This window comes from Terrapene carolina, unplaced genomic scaffold (assembly GCF_002925995.2).
Source record: "Terrapene carolina triunguis isolate 2854851 unplaced genomic scaffold, T_m_triunguis-2.0 Scaffold62, whole genome shotgun sequence".
NCBI lineage: Eukaryota > Metazoa > Chordata > Testudines > Emydidae > Terrapene > Terrapene triunguis.
The window spans coordinates 40645083-40663013 of record NW_020664413.1 but is presented as its reverse complement, the minus strand read 5'-3'; the positions used below and the strand labels follow the sequence as shown (position 1 = coordinate 40663013).

The window sequence follows — 17931 nt, the reverse complement described above, 5'->3', positions numbered from 1 at the left end:
AGGACCTAATCACCTTGTAAACACACACTGACTTTCAAAGTGCAACCTTGCTGAAGCCTGAAAAGAGTAATTTTCCTATTACTTGCTCTACCATATAGTCAACAAGTTAATCCTACAGGATATAATGCAAATTACTTTCCTTTTGTCCTTCTGCTAGGGAGATCTGAAAACACTGTTTCTAACATACGAATAAAGCTTATTAAAAGATTTTTGGAAAGATCGAAGAGACACTTTTAAAAACAGTAGTTTTTCATTTATTTTTATTTTTTAATACAGATACAATATTATTCCAAGGTCACTTCAGTTTAATATTTAATAGCCTTTATGGCATTTAAATGGCAATACCTCAAAAATCATTTCATGTTAAATGTATACAGTGAATTCTAGAACACACAAAATGCAGTTTGAACTTCCCTTGCTCCAGAATGTTTTAGCAGCTTCCAAGAGCTTTTATTACACACTTTTTCATTTTCAAAGCCATCATCATCATCATCTGTTAAACAATGAAATCAAAATTTGTTTCAGAAACTGGGCCTCCTCACCACAAAATGAAGCATTTAACTCGGTAGATAACCCTTTGAGGATCTGGATGCAGCACTTGCAGAGCTGTCTTTATCATGATCCTCAAAATAGTGTTGCTCTATTCTCCTGCAAAAGGCCACGAGGTTGCTGTAGTTTTTCACTTTTTCAGAGAGTTCATCACTGGTCAGCTGAGTAGTAAGAATTGTGAACAGATGTCCAAATACCAAAGCATCTAACTCAGTTGGCCTATAAAAGAGACAGGGAAAAATGTGGGCCCTGGGAGTCAGAAAACACTGAAAACCTTATAAAGAAAATGCTACTGCACTCTGATTTTTTTTAAATATTATCTCAAAAAACTCCAAGTATTTTCACAAAGTAATCAAACTGGTCATATTTAACCAAATAAAGCTCGAGATTTAGCAAATGCATGAAACCTTAAATACAGTAGAACCTCAGAGTTATGAACACCAGAGTTACAAACTGACCAGTCAGCCATACACCTTGTTTGGAACTAGAAGTACGCCATCAGGCAGCAACAGAGACTAAAAAAAAAAAAAAGTAGACACAGTACAGCACTGTGTTAAATGTAAACTACTAAAAAAATAAAGGGAAAGTTTAAAAAAAAAAGATTTGACAAGGTAAGGAAACTGTTTCTGTGCTTGTTTCATTAAATTAAGATAGTTAAAAGCAGCATTTTTCTTCTGCATAGTAAAGTTTCAAAGCTGTATTAAGTCAATGCTCTGTTGTAAACTTTTGAAAGAACAACCATTATGTTTTGTTCAGAGTTATGAACATTTCAGAGTTATGAACAACCTCCATTCCTGAGGTGTTTGTAACTGTGAGGTTCTACTGTATTTTATATGTACACTAACAAATTTTGGCCTGAATTCTCAATGTGCTGCTCAGTGCTCCCATTAACAAATTAGGGATTTTTGGGTGGTTGTTTTTTCCCCCCAAACAGTGAAGAAGTTACAAAATACCTTTTCATAAAATGCATGCAGAGCCTACCCACTGACTCATCTGTCCAGCACCAACTGTTCCTCACTTTTTGATCTTGTGGGAAGGGAGTCTATATTTCCAGTCTCCTCTGCAGATACTGTGCATAACAAAACTACCCCTTCAAACAGAATGGTGCTCTTCAAAACAGCAAAAAACCCCACACCTCTTCTGGGCTTTTCAGCCACCAAAAATTCCTTGACTAGTGAGAAAAAGTTACTACATGGTAATAGCATTTAAAGCCATCTCTTTTGTGTTAAAGAGACTAAACAAATGGAAATAAACACTGTAACCAAAGCCACCAGAACCCAAAGGAGAAAAGTGGTGTCTTGAATAAGTCTGCAGTCATACTCATGGCTATGTGTACAAGCCTTCCATAGCTTGACCTTAGTGAACATTTTGCAGCACTGGTCTATATGCAAACAAAACAAAAAAAGCCCAAACAAAACATTTCCCCTAAGTATATTTAACAATTTAGAGCTTTTCTTCACTAATGTCCAAGAACTACATACTAATATTAATGAGCTAGAAGAATATTTTATTATACTAATTATAGAGAAACTCTATTACTATTTAAGACAAAAAACATTTAAAAAATGTAAAGGTTGAAAGTGTGTGTTATGGAGTTCAGCTAGCACCCCCAAACAATAGCACTTCCTTTACCAAAAAAAAAAAAAAAATCACCTTTATAAAAGACAGTTCAGAATGCCTCAAAATGAATAGTTGCAATACAGCTTCAATTTGTTCTCTACTGCTATGTAATCCTACAGCACTCACTCTCATCCAATTAGATTGCCCACCTAACCTTAACTTTGCAAAATCTTCGGGGGCAAAGAGGCGAGAAACAAAATATTACATCCTGCTAATTGAGACATTTCTCCATCCCCATCTAATGTACTGGGGATCAGAAACTGGGCTTTCTTCGGCCTGGTCCAAACTAACAAGTAACAGTCAGCTGAAGTAAACTTAACCTATGGAAAAAACCAAACAATCCAATTTACAATTACTCAGTTTCCCAATTCCTCCTTGCTTTCTGATTCTGTGGCATAGCTGGACAAGACAATTGCTTCCTCCCCCCACCCCACCCCCAGATGCCTCCTCTCTGAATCCCACTGGCTCCTTCATATATCCTTGCTTTAATAAGCCTTTAGTTAACTCCTTCCCCATCTCTAGTAGTGTGTAATGTCACAAGCTGATTTTATTTAAGTGTCTTTCTAATTTCCCCATTGTCACCCCACCAAAAATATCTAAAACTGGCCCCCAGATACTGCCATGATCAGAGGAACGCAAAGGCAGCTTTTTAAAAAAAATCACATACATTGCACTTGGAATGTACATTCTTTATGTAACTTCATGGTTCACATGCCATGGTGATGGGTGCAGTACATGAATATATTCAACATTAATTACAAGAATATTTTTGGGAAAGAACACATTTGCAACTGGGTGTGACTGACAATAGCAAAGGACATCTGGTGTATGTCAGATTTGGGTCCGCGGTGGCTTTTCTGCAAAAGCCCAGAACAGTATTCTCTTACACAAATCATAGCTGCTACTTCGTAATAAATCCTTTGTGGGGAGAAGACCAGCGTTTCCCCACAGTCAGATGACTTCACAGGCATCTTCATGCTAACCCAACTCTTTAAAGTATGTCTACGCTGCAATCCAAGGTATGAATGAAGCACAGGTAGACTTAGCTGGGCCACCTTTACCTGCAGTAGCACAGCTAAAAAACAGTAGCGTTGATGTGGAGGCACAGGCTTCCAACATGAGTATTTGCCCACGGTCCCCAGTGTGCTTGTTCAGGCTGTGCTGCTATTTTTAGCTGTGCTAGTGTGGTATGTCTATCCGGGCTGCAATCACACCTTGGACTGCAGCGTAGACAAAGCCCTCCCCACTACTGTGTCACTTGAATTAACCTGTGCAGGAAGCACGTTTTGATCAAAATACGTCACATTCATTCTGCTTATGATCTATGAAATGCCAACATATGCTAATGTAATTAAGTGGATTATTGCTTATAGTTACCAATTAAAACTACAGGTTTCTGTTTTTACATTATATGTTTTTAACTGACAAATTATTGTGTATTCTGTATCAAGTCAGTGGAAAATAGGATTAAGTCTATAAACACTAGAGAAAATATATGAAAAATGTTATGGAAACTTAGTATCTTTTGTAATATTTACAATTACTTAGTAATTTCAGAAATTCTTATACATGCAATTTATGGATTCATTCCCACATGTTCCTTAACTGCTCATAAGGTATTAAAGTAAGGCAAAAATAGTCCCCATTCAGCTATGTTCTGGAGAGTAATATACCTACAGTACATTACATTTCCATATAAAGTAACTTACTGCTTATTGAAGAAATATGATTGTGTTCCCAGTCTTTGAGAGAGAGCTTGACAACACTGATCTACATCTTCCAACACCTAACCAAACAAAAGATTAGTACAGTACCTAAATAGTCAGATGAGAACACAATTCTCTACAAAATAGCTCCCTTATTGCATACATAACAGCAGTAGGCATTTGTAATAATTTACTAAATTAACTATGTAGACCATAGATATTACACAGATTCAGATTACAAATCTTATTTCCAGACCTTAAATGACAAGTATATTGTTGACATAAGGAAACTTGTTAATTTCCCTATTGTCAATAATTGTGTTAAAATTAATACATTAAATTTTTACCTATTAACTTCTTTGTATTTTTCTTGGCTGTCCAAGAACAAATTGCCACAATCCTGCAAAGGGACCCCATTATCTTCACATGGGAATCAGAGTCCTTGGCTGCTAATCCCTTTCCAGGATCATGGTCTAAACTCACATAAACAGACACTCAGCATAGAGATACATATTCATGAGAAAACATCTTTCATTTTTCTCAGATTGTGTGTGTGATTTAAAAGTTTATTGCTGTCGAAGCCAGAGACATGGATTCCACAGACAATTGTTTTAAATGTATGGAGTTGCACAATACATATATTTTATGAAACATAGGAAATAAAATATTGCTTCTCTGGAATTTGACACTTTTGATATTTTATTTATATGTATTTCATTGCTGAGAGGTTATTTAAAAAAAAGAAACAAACAGAATGAAGAATTCAACTCTGGCTATTATCTGACTGACCTGTTCAAGTGACTTGCCAGCCCATCCAATAGCTTTCATCTTACGTCTGACCTCCCATTGTTTCTGATAGGCCAAAATGCGATTGAGAGGCCAAGGATAAGGGGATCCATACCTTGGATGAGTAATCTTTGTTTAAAAAAAAAAAAACACACACAAAAAAAAATCACTTTTTAAAAAAAGGCAGGTAAGACTGTGTACTGTTATTTACAAAATAGCTATGGTTTTCATGGATCAGAAAGCATTTACATTGGCTTTTGTAAAATATTAAGAAGTTATTCTGCACAGAAATTCATAGTTTGCAGCCTAAAGAAAAAGAAACCATTTACTCTATTACCTTAAAAATATATAAAACCATATCTACTTTGCAGCCAGCTACCTTAAGTAATGACACATAGCTTCCCTAAAACGTATATGCAAGCAAAATTAAAGTGAAAAACTATATCATTAATGGTATAAACCTCTATGTTTCATTTATGAGTAGGGACTTGCATTTGTGAGCAAAAGTGTTTTCTCATTAAATTTTAATTAAGATAAATGCTGCAGAACCACTCACCTCCTCTACTGTTGTATCATCACACCACTGAAGATACAACTAGGGGGAAAAAAGAACACTTTTTATTCTGAAATTTCAGTTAGACTGCACAGAGAGTTATTTCTAACTATTGATGTTTTCTTTTAAGTTAAATTAACAGCATATCCCAAAAATATTTTAAGTCTAACAGTGCCTTCCGTGAACACAAAAGAGAAGTTAATGGTGATGCTTGCAAGACAAAAGCTGGTTGCTAGTTCTCTTTCAGAACAGCCACCAGATCAGATTTGAAATTAAGATGGAGTTCAGAACATGCTACATACATTATGAGTCAACTTTCTTTACAGCTACATGTTAGTCTTTATAAACTCACCATTGTTTTGTACAACAAAAATCAACCTCAATTCATGAAATTTTCATATGACTATGTAAAGAGACCACAGAGAATGTGGAGTTCTGTTCTTGTAAGGACACTAGCCTATGAGTTGATGAACTATTTCCCAATCTAAGAATTTGAAAATAAAATACATTTTCCACATGGAAATAAAACTCTACATTTTTGCCCACTTATCACCTACTCAGAAAATCAACAAATTATTATGGTTTGCTATACCTCTGCTGTCAATAGCATATTATTGACTAATTCCATGTAGGCTTTCATCTCAGCTTTTTGGACTTCATCCAACCCATCACTGAGTGAATGGCCCTAAGGGGGTAAAAGAATATACAACCTTGTAAGAAAGGATATTACAATATTCAGCTAGGGCTTGAGCCAAAGCCAACAGAAGTCAATGTGCTTTAGATCAGGTCGTGATCTCTCTATATAGGTCTCTAAATCATAAAATGGATGGGTAAATATTAGGAAGTATCTTCCATACTAAAATTACCTTCAATATTAAACAGAAAATGTTATACTCCAATATAATCAAACACAAAAGACAAACGTAGATTTATTTTCAGCTACAGAACTACTGTGCATTTCTTTTTTAGCTGTGTACAACTTGATTTCATGGCTTCACTATTACTATGATTTCTTCTGTGTGAAGAATTAGGTTGATGATATAAACAGTTTATCAAAATAAACTGCTTAATAAGCAGACATTGCTTTACAAGGACAGAAAAAAGTAAAAGCAAATATAAACATATATTAGCTGAAATTTCAAGATTTAAACAAACACTGTATGTCTTTTCTAAGAATACTATACTTGGGAGCCAAAAAACGAGTGCTATTGCAAGGTCTAGGTTATTTACCAGCTCCTTGTTAACATGATGAAATCCTGTACTTACAGCTGATTTCTATCATTTGAATAAATGCCAGAGGAAAATACCCCCATCATACCATCACAGACCCCCATTCAGGGCTGCCCAGAGGGTGGGGCAAGTGGGGCAATTTGCCCCAGACCCCGCAGGGGCCCTGCAAGCCCTGGCCGAGAATCCCTTTCCTGGATAGAGGCACCTTTTTACTTATCCAGTGGTGGTCCGGGTCTTTGGCGGCATTTCGGTGGCAGGGGGCCCTTCAGTCGCTCTGGGTCTTCGGCGGCATGTCCTTCATGCTAAAGACGCGGAGCGACTGAAGGACCCGCCGCCGCAGACTCGGAGCGCCGCCCGGTGAGTATGTCCGCTCCCCCGCTTTGCCCCAGACCCCCTGAATCCTCTGGGCTGCCCTGCCCCCATTACGCCATATTTTCCTTAAGCAAAAGGTTACTCCCTGCATTGGGTTAAAATAGTTTGCCATATTGTAAAAATGCAGATACCTCTACATTCATATGAGGTTTTTCTACTTTACTCTCTTAAAAACTAATTATGTCACATTTCTTAAGAGTAAGCTAAATGAGTGCAAATGCTAAAAAGAGTGACTACCGTATTTATCAGTTACTGATCAAGTATATTTAATATCCTTACCTTGGCTTTTACAAACTGGACTATGGGGCCAAGTTCAGATACTACTTGATTTCCTACACGAATAAAGGGTACTTTGCCTGCAGTGAGATACGGTATATTTTTAGTAAATTAAAGCTTTCTATACATACAGAGGATTATTTTTGAAATCATGGCTTTGAAGTGTTTCAGCACAAAGTCTATCAGATTGTACATGACAGTTAACATGCAAAGTTTCATTTGAGAGACACTCACAAATAGAGCCTCCCCACGCCTAGCTCTTTAGTTCACACTTTTATGCTACGACTTGTCCTACTGATTGGCTTTCACGCTAATGTAGTGGTCCCCAACCTTTTCACCGTCCTGCTCCCCTTACCCCTGTTCCCCTCCCACCCACCCAGCCCCAGGAGCTAGGCTAGGAGCAGGGACGTGGCTCAGGGGAAAGGGCGGTGGACAGGAGTAAGGGCCAAGGCTAAGACTGCAGCTGGGGCTGTTAACGGAGCCACAGCCAGGGGTGGAGGCTGGGACTGGGAGCCTAGCTGCAGCCATGGGGGAGGAGGCTCGAGGTGGGGCTAAGGCTGGGTGCGGAGCCACGGTGGAGGCCGGTCGACAGGGCTGAGGCTGGGTGCAGAGCTGTGGCCAGGCCATGCAGGGGGCCAGAAGCCGGGGCTGTGGCTGGAGGCAGTGCTGGAGCAGAGCTGGGATGGAGCAGGGCTGCATGGTGCTCCTTCCCTGCCCTCTGCTGGGGCTGGCCTGGGCCGCACCATGCCCCCCCAAAGGTTCCTCCACACATCCCTAGGTGGACACACCCCACAGTTTGGTGACCACTGCTCTAACGAATATTTGCAAGTTATTGTACAAATTGATAGGTCTCAATCCAACAATTAATTAAATCTTGCTTTGCTGGGAAGATTGTTAGTTCAATGTTTCCACAAAGCACAACTGTGGAAATCCCAGGGAAGTAGATAAAGGCAACCAAGTGCTCTATGAAACACCTACTTGACAGATACCATCTTTAAACACCAGTACATACACAGTGCTACGTAAATTTAAGAAAATTTAGATTATATACAATATGTATTTTACATATTGTTATTTAATCACCTCAACATGGAGGAAGAGACGTTGGACATTTTTTGTTTTACATTAGTAAACATAGTTCACTGAATATGATGTAAGACAATAATGGAGTTTGCCCATAAATGAAACAGGTCACAATACACAATAGCCTCGCAAGGAGAGACAAGGAAAATGAGGATAGCAAAGTGTGTCTTCACAGAATATTTTAAAAGAACAAACCAAAGTCAGATATTATTTACAGGGCTTTTAAAAGTAATATAATTTGAAAGATATTCATGAAAATATTAAGAAATCCAACCAGATCCCAAATGCACAGAACCTACTGCTAGACCTAGTTCAAACAGAGTTCGTAACAACAGCAGGTTCAGTCATGGTCTTTATCATAAGATTCACTCCTCTCTGATTCACAGTCAGCCTAAGGGTAACAGATGAGGTACACTGCACCAACAAAAACCGCATCTGCATCCGTATGATGAAGTATTACAATAGAAATGCAAGGTTTTCTGAATTGCAAAAACTCTATGGTTTACACTGCTAGCATATAAAGATGATCTTTCGGTATTCCTATATCCACAGTCAGCATTTGACTCCCTCAAAAGGATTTTCTAGTTGTGGAAAGTATCATTACAAAGTGTCCTACACAAATGTGGAGATGCATGTCTGAGAACCACTACAATCAGTTTGAGATTTTTTTTCAGGAATGAAAACCTTTTATGAATAGCCTGTTTTGGTTGGAATTAATTTTAATGTTATTAAAACGATATTGAAGTAAACAGAAAAACAAGCAGAACACTGCGCAAAAATTGTAGAGGCTCTTAGGACGATGAATAAATCACCACATTTATACTCCTAGCTGTATTTAAAATGGAACCAGTATGACAAATAGAATATGCTAGATGTGATCAGTACAGCACGACTCTCATCAGCCCACGTCAGTCATGCTCCTTTCTGCATTATTTAGCCAGTGGTAAAGAAAAAAAGCTTCAGACACAAGTAATGGTATATCAGATAATAGCCAATGTGGCTGGGAGGAAGGGAGGGCGGGAGGTGGAGAATACAAGTATCACCACTCCTATTCCCATGCATGTAAGAGACTGACTTGTTTCTACAAGGAGTCAGCCCAATGGGTTTATTTTGAAAGGCTGATTAAACAAAAAATTCCTGGTTTTGCTACAAGAACTGTACTGTTTTCAGTGCTACCAATCATTGAGATTTTTTTAAAGCATTAATTAAAGACAGGATTCCAGATGATTTTCCCCTAATACCAAGAAGGAGGAGCAGAGCTAACCATGCAGTATGCAAATGCAAAGACCCACGTAGGCAGGCATTTTTACTGCTCCATGCTTGAATCAAAAATTATAAAAGTAGCTTAATTTAACTCACACAAATGGATCCTAATGTAATGAAGAATTTTAGGATATCAAAATTGTGTTGTGCATTCAGCAGTTCTTTTCTAGTGACCTTTTAGATGAGAGTATATAGAAATTTCCAACAGAGTTTGGGATTTTTTTTTAAAAAACATCAAATACTGAATTTGCATTTTTTGCAAACAGTCTTTTGAATCAGAAGAGGACTTAAGTACAACACTGTTCTTGGTACTGACAGTTTATCCATGATCTGTCCGCAATTATTAACATGCTGACAATCACCTTCCAGCTAAGATAACAAAAGACATTTCTTCCCACCCTTAAAACAGTGGAAAATGGAACACCATTCATTGGCCAACAGGGTATTCCCACGGGTATGTCCCTGGAGATCAGTAGAGCTACTTCTGCATACAGAAACCTCTGGGCTTGAGAAGGCCAAGAGTCCCTAGGCATTTTTTGAGAGTGTTGCCACCAGACTTCTAAGTAACCAAGGACGTGAATCCACTGTATGTCCACTGCATTTAAAATGTGCAATACAGTACATTTTAAAAATTTGTATTTGATTTATCTCATTCTCTATAGAGAAAAATCACAGTAGACTAAGGAAAAAAATAAAGAGGCAACCCACATACACTAGCACTGACTGGCTGTTATCTGCAAGATGAGGTGCTGTTGCCATGGCATCAAAACATAGGTACTAACACAGTAATTTAAACGAACACCACACTTACCAGATGGGGACATATATTCTGCATTTGCTCTACAAACCACCTGGACTGGCAGATTGCACATTTGCAAAAAGGCCTGAAAACAAAGAGGAGCACAGAAAAAGGAAAACACGTATTAGCTGATGACAAAACATGGATTTGTTTTAAATATATTAAATTAGTACTTAGCACAATGTTTATAAAGTACAGGTATCTGTATTCTGTTTTAGGGAAAATAGAAAAGGAAAGAAAGAAAAAATATAAAACTTCATTGGACAATAGTGTATAAGGATATTGTCCAAAATCATTAGTAAGAATTCTTCTGTTTAACAAAGTTACATCTATTTTTCCCATTTGATGGTGGCATTTGACTGCTAAAGTTACTGTTGTTTATAAGTCACTAATAATCAGTCTAAGTGACATTTTGTCAACCTGAACATTGGGGCCCATATATTTTGTGGTTATTACTGACTAATATGTTTAGAGAACAAGCACCAGCATGTGCTGCTACATCTCTAGCATATTTAAAACAAAAAACAAAAAACACACATATTTAAAAAAAAAAAAAAAAAAATCCTTCCACTGCCATATTTTCACTAGCCAACATTTTCACGATTTTTGCTTTGCAATTCTGCTAGATTAAAAGGCAGTGTTTATTACCAGTAGAGTTTACTTGAATTAAGGGTATAGTTGACCAATGTAATTTTTTTATCTATCTATCTATAACCCTGGACAAAGCCATTTCCACAGGATACTAATTTTTATCAGCAGCAGTCATCATCATAAAATACTTGGAGTGTTTCTGTGTAAGAACAAAATAACTTTCACAAAGTAACTCACACTTTCGATAGTGAGAGCATGGCAAGTATAAATAACCTCTCAAGCTCAGTGGTGAGGAACACAATGTTAAATCCTATTGGGTATTTGGTATTCACTTTTGCCAGCGAAAAGGCCAAAATCTCAAATTCAAAATCTGAAAGCTATTAATCCAGACTTGAGCTCTTCACTACTTTCTGAACAAAGGCAGGTACAACTAAATTAATTTTAAAGAGAATCTATTACACATAAAAAGAAGTTTCATTATGATTTTAAGGACGGTATATGGACTTAACATGCATGCACGACAGCTTCGTTAACATAGCAGACCACTAGGTTCTATCTGTTATATTGTGTGACACTGGCAGACCTGGTTTCAGCTCATGCCAGGGTCTCCATGTCTCAACTGAACACTGGCAAATAAACAACTGGAATCAGTGTGGCTCACCTGTGTATTAGCATTAGGATTATATAAGAATGTGTTTAATGTTTACACTTTATTGAATGCTTGTGAGTTGCTGCATGCATTAATCTCACTTATAGCATCTGTATCCTACATTGTAAGGTAATATTTAAGAATTTGTATTGTAAACTTCTGTGACTGGGTAAATCACCAGACAGGAGAGAGACATTAACTAGTGTAAAGTACTGTTCTCCAACAGAAGGTGTTACGTCCTGGCCAACAAGGAAGTCCCATCAACACCAGACAGACTATTGTGGAACATTAAAGAGAACAAAAGATTGTTATGCTCTGCAACCTTCCTACCCCATGAAGATGAGTCATGCAAGTAAATTCCTGTCATCAGCTGAGTTTGCAGCTCAGAGCACAGGGGGGAAGGGAATAAAAAAAAACCCAACAAGAAGGAACTGTATCTCAATGCTGCTTGGACTCTAGGGGGCAAGGTTTTCTAAGCACAAGCAGGGAATCCCAAGCTGCTTAGCTTGGGTTAGCCCTAAAGGACATATAGAGCTTGCTTATTACTGAAGCTTCTATTACCTTTTGAAACTTAAGATTGTAACTCATTTGTGTATAATGTTTACCTGCTTTAATCTTGTAAATAACTCATTTTCTTTTCGTATTAATAAATCTGTCAACAGTTTATTACAGGATTGGCTACAAGCATTGTCTTAGGTGAGAGACCTACGGTGCAATTGACCTAGGGTAAGCATCTGGTCCCTTGGGACTGGGAGTAATCTGCCTATTGCTGTGATCCTTGGTGTAAGGGACCATCTATCACAAAGGTGGGCTTACCAGGGTGGCAAGACAGTAACCTAGGGGACTGTCTGTGACTTGACGTTAAGGCTGTTATAGGAGCTCTAAGTATAGAACTCACAACCAATTTGGGGTTTGTGCCCTGGTTCTTACCAGTCTGCCCGGTACTTGAACCACTGCAGAACAGTTTGACTTATTGATCAAGGTGAAAAAGGCTATTTCTGGTTCAAAGTACACAACCCCCAAGGAAAGAAAAACAGTCCTTTTCTACCTTTATTTTAGAAACAATCCCAGGCTGAGAGGCATGTATATTTTTTGCAGTTGTCTCAACTCTACTGAATGAAATGTTTCTTGTATTAAGAGACAAATTAAAATGTATGAAAATAAACTCTAACTAAAGGTAAGATTGTCATATAAATCAAGAAAAATTCAAATCTTAAATTGGCACTTGCCCTGTTGCCCGCTATGCACAAGTGCGCCATCAGTGTGTGATTTAATGTACCAAATATTCTGCAATAGTCAGGCACTAGGGGTAAAGTTTAATACACAGCATTATATTTTTGGCCAAACAACTCTTCTTTCTTTATTATAATTTCACTTTAGTAAAAATATTGAAATTAGGATTAATTTAAGAACACACTTCCAAGCCCTGGTTTCCTTCTCCTGATTTAAGTCAGAGGCTGGGGAAATTTTGCTCTCATGTTTTGTGGCTAGAATGATGCCAGAGAGCTTAGAAGAATATGTCTCAAATCAGTAGAGACTATATTAAAACACCATCTAAACTAATAGCATTTCCTTCCCTCCACTTCATTCAGCCTCCTCCCAGGGTTTAGTTTGGGAATGAAGAATAAAGTTAGACCACTGATCTTTGGTAGGACTGGGGAAGAGTGAAGTTAAGGAAGATAACCAGCAATCCACTGGAAAGTTAGGAAATGCACAGAAACTGAATGAGACACACAGAAAGGTGGTCCCCTCACAGACTGCTGGATGACGGTTTCTCCAGCCACACGGTGAGTAGGCAGCAAGAAGAAGAGCCTTTTATCCCCAGCCGGAGGACATCCAGGAGCTGGGACAGTTACCAGGAAGCAGCTTCTTCCTTGACCACTGCACCAAGATACTGAATCAGCATCCTTAAACTCATCTGGTTCCCTTCTGCTGTGAAGAGATATGAGGAGATGCTGCTCCTAGAGAGCCCAGCTCTTATATAGTAACAGTCCTACCTCAGGGATAAAAATATCTTCACCCATTTGCTCTCATCATTGCAAAAAAACAAAAAACAGCCACTCGGCTGCCTGTCAAAGGCAGTCCTCCTTTCCTCTTTTCCTCTGCTCCGTTCAGCTCCATTCCCCACAAAACAGCACCAGGACTGTTGTCTCATCCTCATCCCCTTCTGCCTAAACACCCTGGTTCTGCTCTATCCTGCCCTAATTCCTGTGTTCAACCAGCAAGCAGAAGCAATGGCTGGGAAATAAGATTAAAAAAAAATCCCAGAACTTATTAAAAAACGGATTGAAACATTCAGCATAAGCCTCCCAATACCAAATAAGCTATTAGAAGTCATAAAAGCCTTTAATGTATAGGGCATTGGTCTTAACTTTGAATTTCCGTTCTTAATTATTCTGGGACTATATGTATTTTTTTAAGTACCTTTGCATACAAATGGGCCCATTCTCTCTCCATAAGGTCATCTAAAAAGACTGGTGTATAACGTACTTTAAAAAACCCGATATGCAAGGTCCACTAGAGAAGGGCCTAAATGTAACCCCAAATACAAACAAACACTCCTGAACCTGGGGACAGTATTGGCCCCATATGTACTAGCTACCTTATGAACTAATTAAAAAACAGGAATTTGGTTTTAGATTCTATGTACTGGTAGAGTAGGAGTACATACAGAATTTTAGACACAATATGCAAGTGAAATATACATAGGTTACTAATTTTGCATGGCTTTCAAAGCTGTATCTGGGCATGCAGGAATGTAAATAGCATTCAATCAGCAATAGAGCATTATAGTGCTAACAGTGTACATCTCAAATGACAGCTTTGAGAAAGGTTGTATTTCAGGAGCAAAACATTCTTAAATTAATTTATCACACCTCAAATCCATGCTCTTACTCCCTAGCTGTTTATTTCCTTCTTGAAAAGTAGCTGAAGTTTAATTTTGTCCAGGCTTGCCACAGTAATTCCCTTTGCAATAGGGCACTAAATTAACTTCAGGATTCTACATCTAGCCGGAGGTGAATTTTTATAGCTGCCATGTGCTGTTCTCAATGCTGGTTCTAAAGAAAGTGTGCCTGAATTATCCTGGAGTTAGTGCAGCAAGCAAGTCATCTGAAAGCTTTTAAATGTAGTGGTACATGCAAGGATAGGATTGTACGCCAAAGAACTATCACTGACCTTTTCAGGTCTGAACAATGTAGCTACACAGACAAATTGGTAGTGTAGATCAAGCCATAGTCTTTTCCTTGCAGAGATAGACCTCACAAATGTAAGCCAATAATTAGGGAGGCTTTTCAATGGAGGGAAAAAAATTCTACAAAATTAAAGCTGATCACACAAGCAGCAATGACCATCAGAATTAGATAGCTCTTCTGATTCTTATTTTGCCAGATTTTAGCTTCAGATAAAATTAACTGGATTCATTCATCCATCCATCCTCCCTCCTGCAGTGCCCCACCCTATAAGCCTTAGGATCCTTATGGTTTCCTCTTTCACTAAGCTTTAGTAGGCTCCCCCTGTGATGTTATTGACATGAACTGTGACCATATAGATCATTGTTGCAACCAGGGTCCTATGGTTGCACCAGGTCTTGTACAGAGGAGGTCAAGTGGGGTGTCTATGGAAAGGTTGTAGTTTGCTGGTCATGATTATGCTGTCCGTATGGGTGTATTATTTTTGTATTTGAAGTTATGAATATTGGCTATGTACTTGTATCTCAATGTGTTTGATTCTAAGTAGCCTCAGTGAAGCACTTGGTCAGCTTCTTGAGAATGGGCACTTACTGAGAATAGTCCTATCAAGAAACACTTAACTGACAATGGACTTTGGGAGACGCCAATTCACATCTGAGCTTTCCTGGGAACGTTTAAACTAACATGTAAACAATGCCGTTGGCCTGCAAAAAGCTGAATCATTCATGGACATGTGATTTGCCCAGGTGACTACAAACTCCATTTTGTTGCTGTGACTTTGCACAGAAGAACAAAAGGGTTTCCGCCCACAAGAGAGAATATAAAAGGCCCTGGAAGCCTCTCCATTTTGTCTTCAGCTGGCTCAAGAGATGGCCTCTCCATCCCCAAGCGATGCCTGAAAGAAGCTGGAACAAAGGACAGTAACTACGGGGGTGTGAGTGATTGCTGGACCCAGACTAGGAAGGAGTCCAGTCTGTGAAAGAAGCTTACTGGAACATCTCTGGGGGGGAGATTTCATTTGTAATCAGTTTCTTAATGCATTAGGCTTAGACTTGCGTGTTTTATTTTGCTTGGTAACTTACTTTATTCTGTCTGTTATTACTTGGAACCACTTAAATCCTACCTTTTATACTTAATAAAACTCACTTTTTGCTTATTAATTAATCCAGAGTAAGTAAGTAATACCTGGGGGAGCAAACAGCTGTGCATCTCTCTCTATCATTGTTATAGAGGGTGGACAATTTATGAGTTTACCCTGTATAAGCTTTATACAGAGTAAAACGGATTTATTTGGGGTTTGGATCCCATTGGGAGCTGGGTGTCTGGGTGCTAGAGGCAGGAGCACTTGCTAAGCCATTTTCAGTTAAGTCTGCAGCTTTGGGGCACGTGGTTCTGACCTGGGTCTGTGTTCGAGCAGACTGGCGTATCTGGCTCAACAAGGCAGGGTTCTGAAGACCCAAGCTGGCAGGGAAAACGGGCTCAGAGGTAGTCTCAGCACATCAGGTGAAAGTCCCAAGGGGGTCTCTGTGACCGAACCTGTCAGACTCCCATCCTCTGCAAGTGCGAGCAGGATCATCAGATCTCAACAAGCCTTAGGTCTTGCCTTCAATTATAGGCAGTGGGTGGCGAGGGCTAGAGAAGGCTCCAAATCTCTGTATGGCTGTGCCAGGGCCATGAAGAGGATGGCAAAGGAGAGTCCCGAGGGAGGGGAGAGATCCTGAGGCCCCATGTTTAGTGGCACCAGAGCCGGAAGGAGACAACTCTGGCTTTCTTTATAGAATCATAGAACTGGAAGGGACCTTGAGACGTCATCTAGTCCAGTCCCCTGCACTCATGGCAAGACTAAATATTATCTGGACCATCCCTCACAGGTGTTTGTCTAACCTGCTCTTAAAAACCTCCAATGATGGAGATTCCATAACCTCCCTAGGCAATTTATTCCAGTTTTTCCTAATGTCCAACCTAAACCTCCCTTGCTGCAATTTAAGCCCATTGCTTCTTGTTCTAGCCTCAGAGGTTGAGAAAAACAATTTTTTCTCCCTCCTCCTTCTAACAACCTTTTACATACTTGAAAACTTATCATGTCCCCTCTCAGTCTTCTCTTCTCCAGAATAAACAAACCCTCTGAGCCCGTTTTTCAATCTTCCCTCATAGGTCATGTTTTCTAGACCTTTCATCATCTCTCCAATTTGTCCACATCTTTCCTGAAAAGTGGCACCTAGAACCAGACACAATACTCCCGTTGAAGCCTAATCAGCGCAGAGTAGAGCGGAAGTATTACTTCTCATGTCTTGCTTACAACACTCCAGCTAATACATCCCAGAATGATGTTCGCTTTTTTTGCAATAGTGTTACACTGTTGACTCATATTTAGCTTATGGTCCACTATGACCCCCAGATCCCTTTCCGCAGTAATCCTTCCTAGGCAGTCATTTCCCAATTTGTATGTGTGCAACTGATCAGGAGTGGGTGAATGCGCTTTTGTGGCCTGTGATGTGCAGGAGGTCAGACTAGATGATCATGATGGTCCCTTCTGGCCTTAAAGTCTATGAGTCTATGAGTACTTTGCATTTGTCCTTATTGAATTTCATCCTCTTTACTTCACTCCATTTCTCCAGTCTGTCCAGATCATTTTGAATTTTAATCCTATCCTCCAAAGCACTTGCAACGCCTTCAAGCTTGGTATCGTCCGCAAACTTTATAAGTGTACTCTCTAGGCCATTATCTAAATCACTGATGAAGATATTTAACAGAACCAGACCAAGAACGGATCTCTAAGGAACCCCACTCGTTATGTCCTTCCAGCATGACTGTGAACCACTGATAACTACTCTCTGGGAACCATCTTTCCTATGCAGTGGCATAGTTTTCTCTTGTGCCCTTAATATGGTAATTCACCATTCATAGTGGGGCGGTGAGGTGACTGACACATTTTTCACAATCTGTGTAATATCTTCCTAATCAAGAATTTATAAACATTCTTCCTCATAGAGGCATTAACCTGTAAGGTGCTGAGAACTCTTATTGTATGTGCCAACCAATTAATCAAGTGCCATTAGACACACAGCTAACATGCTTACAATGGGTGGATATAAAACTTATAACTTAATGTGCTGCAGATTTTTAATATTCCACCTTCACACTCTACCATTACAGAGTCATCTCCACATGTGACGAGCAGTGCTATAATCTGTGGACTTCTCAAAACCTACTAATATTCTTGAAAGGTAATTTACACCCAAAACAAGGATATGAGCTACAAC

At 39.0% G+C, this 17931-nt stretch overlaps 1 protein-coding gene across 1 annotated transcript in view; it reads right to left on the bottom strand.

Moving 5' to 3' along the window:
• Nucleotides 1-243: 243 nt before the first annotated feature.
• Nucleotides 244-17931, bottom strand: part of MTX2 (metaxin 2) — a 35017-nt gene continuing 17329 nt past the window's right edge. Inside the window, exons 4-10 of the mRNA XM_026647744.1 lie at nt 10250-10322; nt 7096-7172; nt 5807-5899; nt 5218-5256; nt 4665-4790; nt 3879-3955; nt 244-768 (exon numbers count right to left, since the gene is read on the bottom strand). Coding sequence (XP_026503529.1) covers nt 558-768; nt 3879-3955; nt 4665-4790; nt 5218-5256; nt 5807-5899; nt 7096-7172; nt 10250-10322 — 696 coding nt within the window. The 3' untranslated portion in view covers nt 244-557. The remainder of the gene's footprint in view (nt 769-3878; nt 3956-4664; nt 4791-5217; nt 5257-5806; nt 5900-7095; nt 7173-10249; nt 10323-17931) is intronic.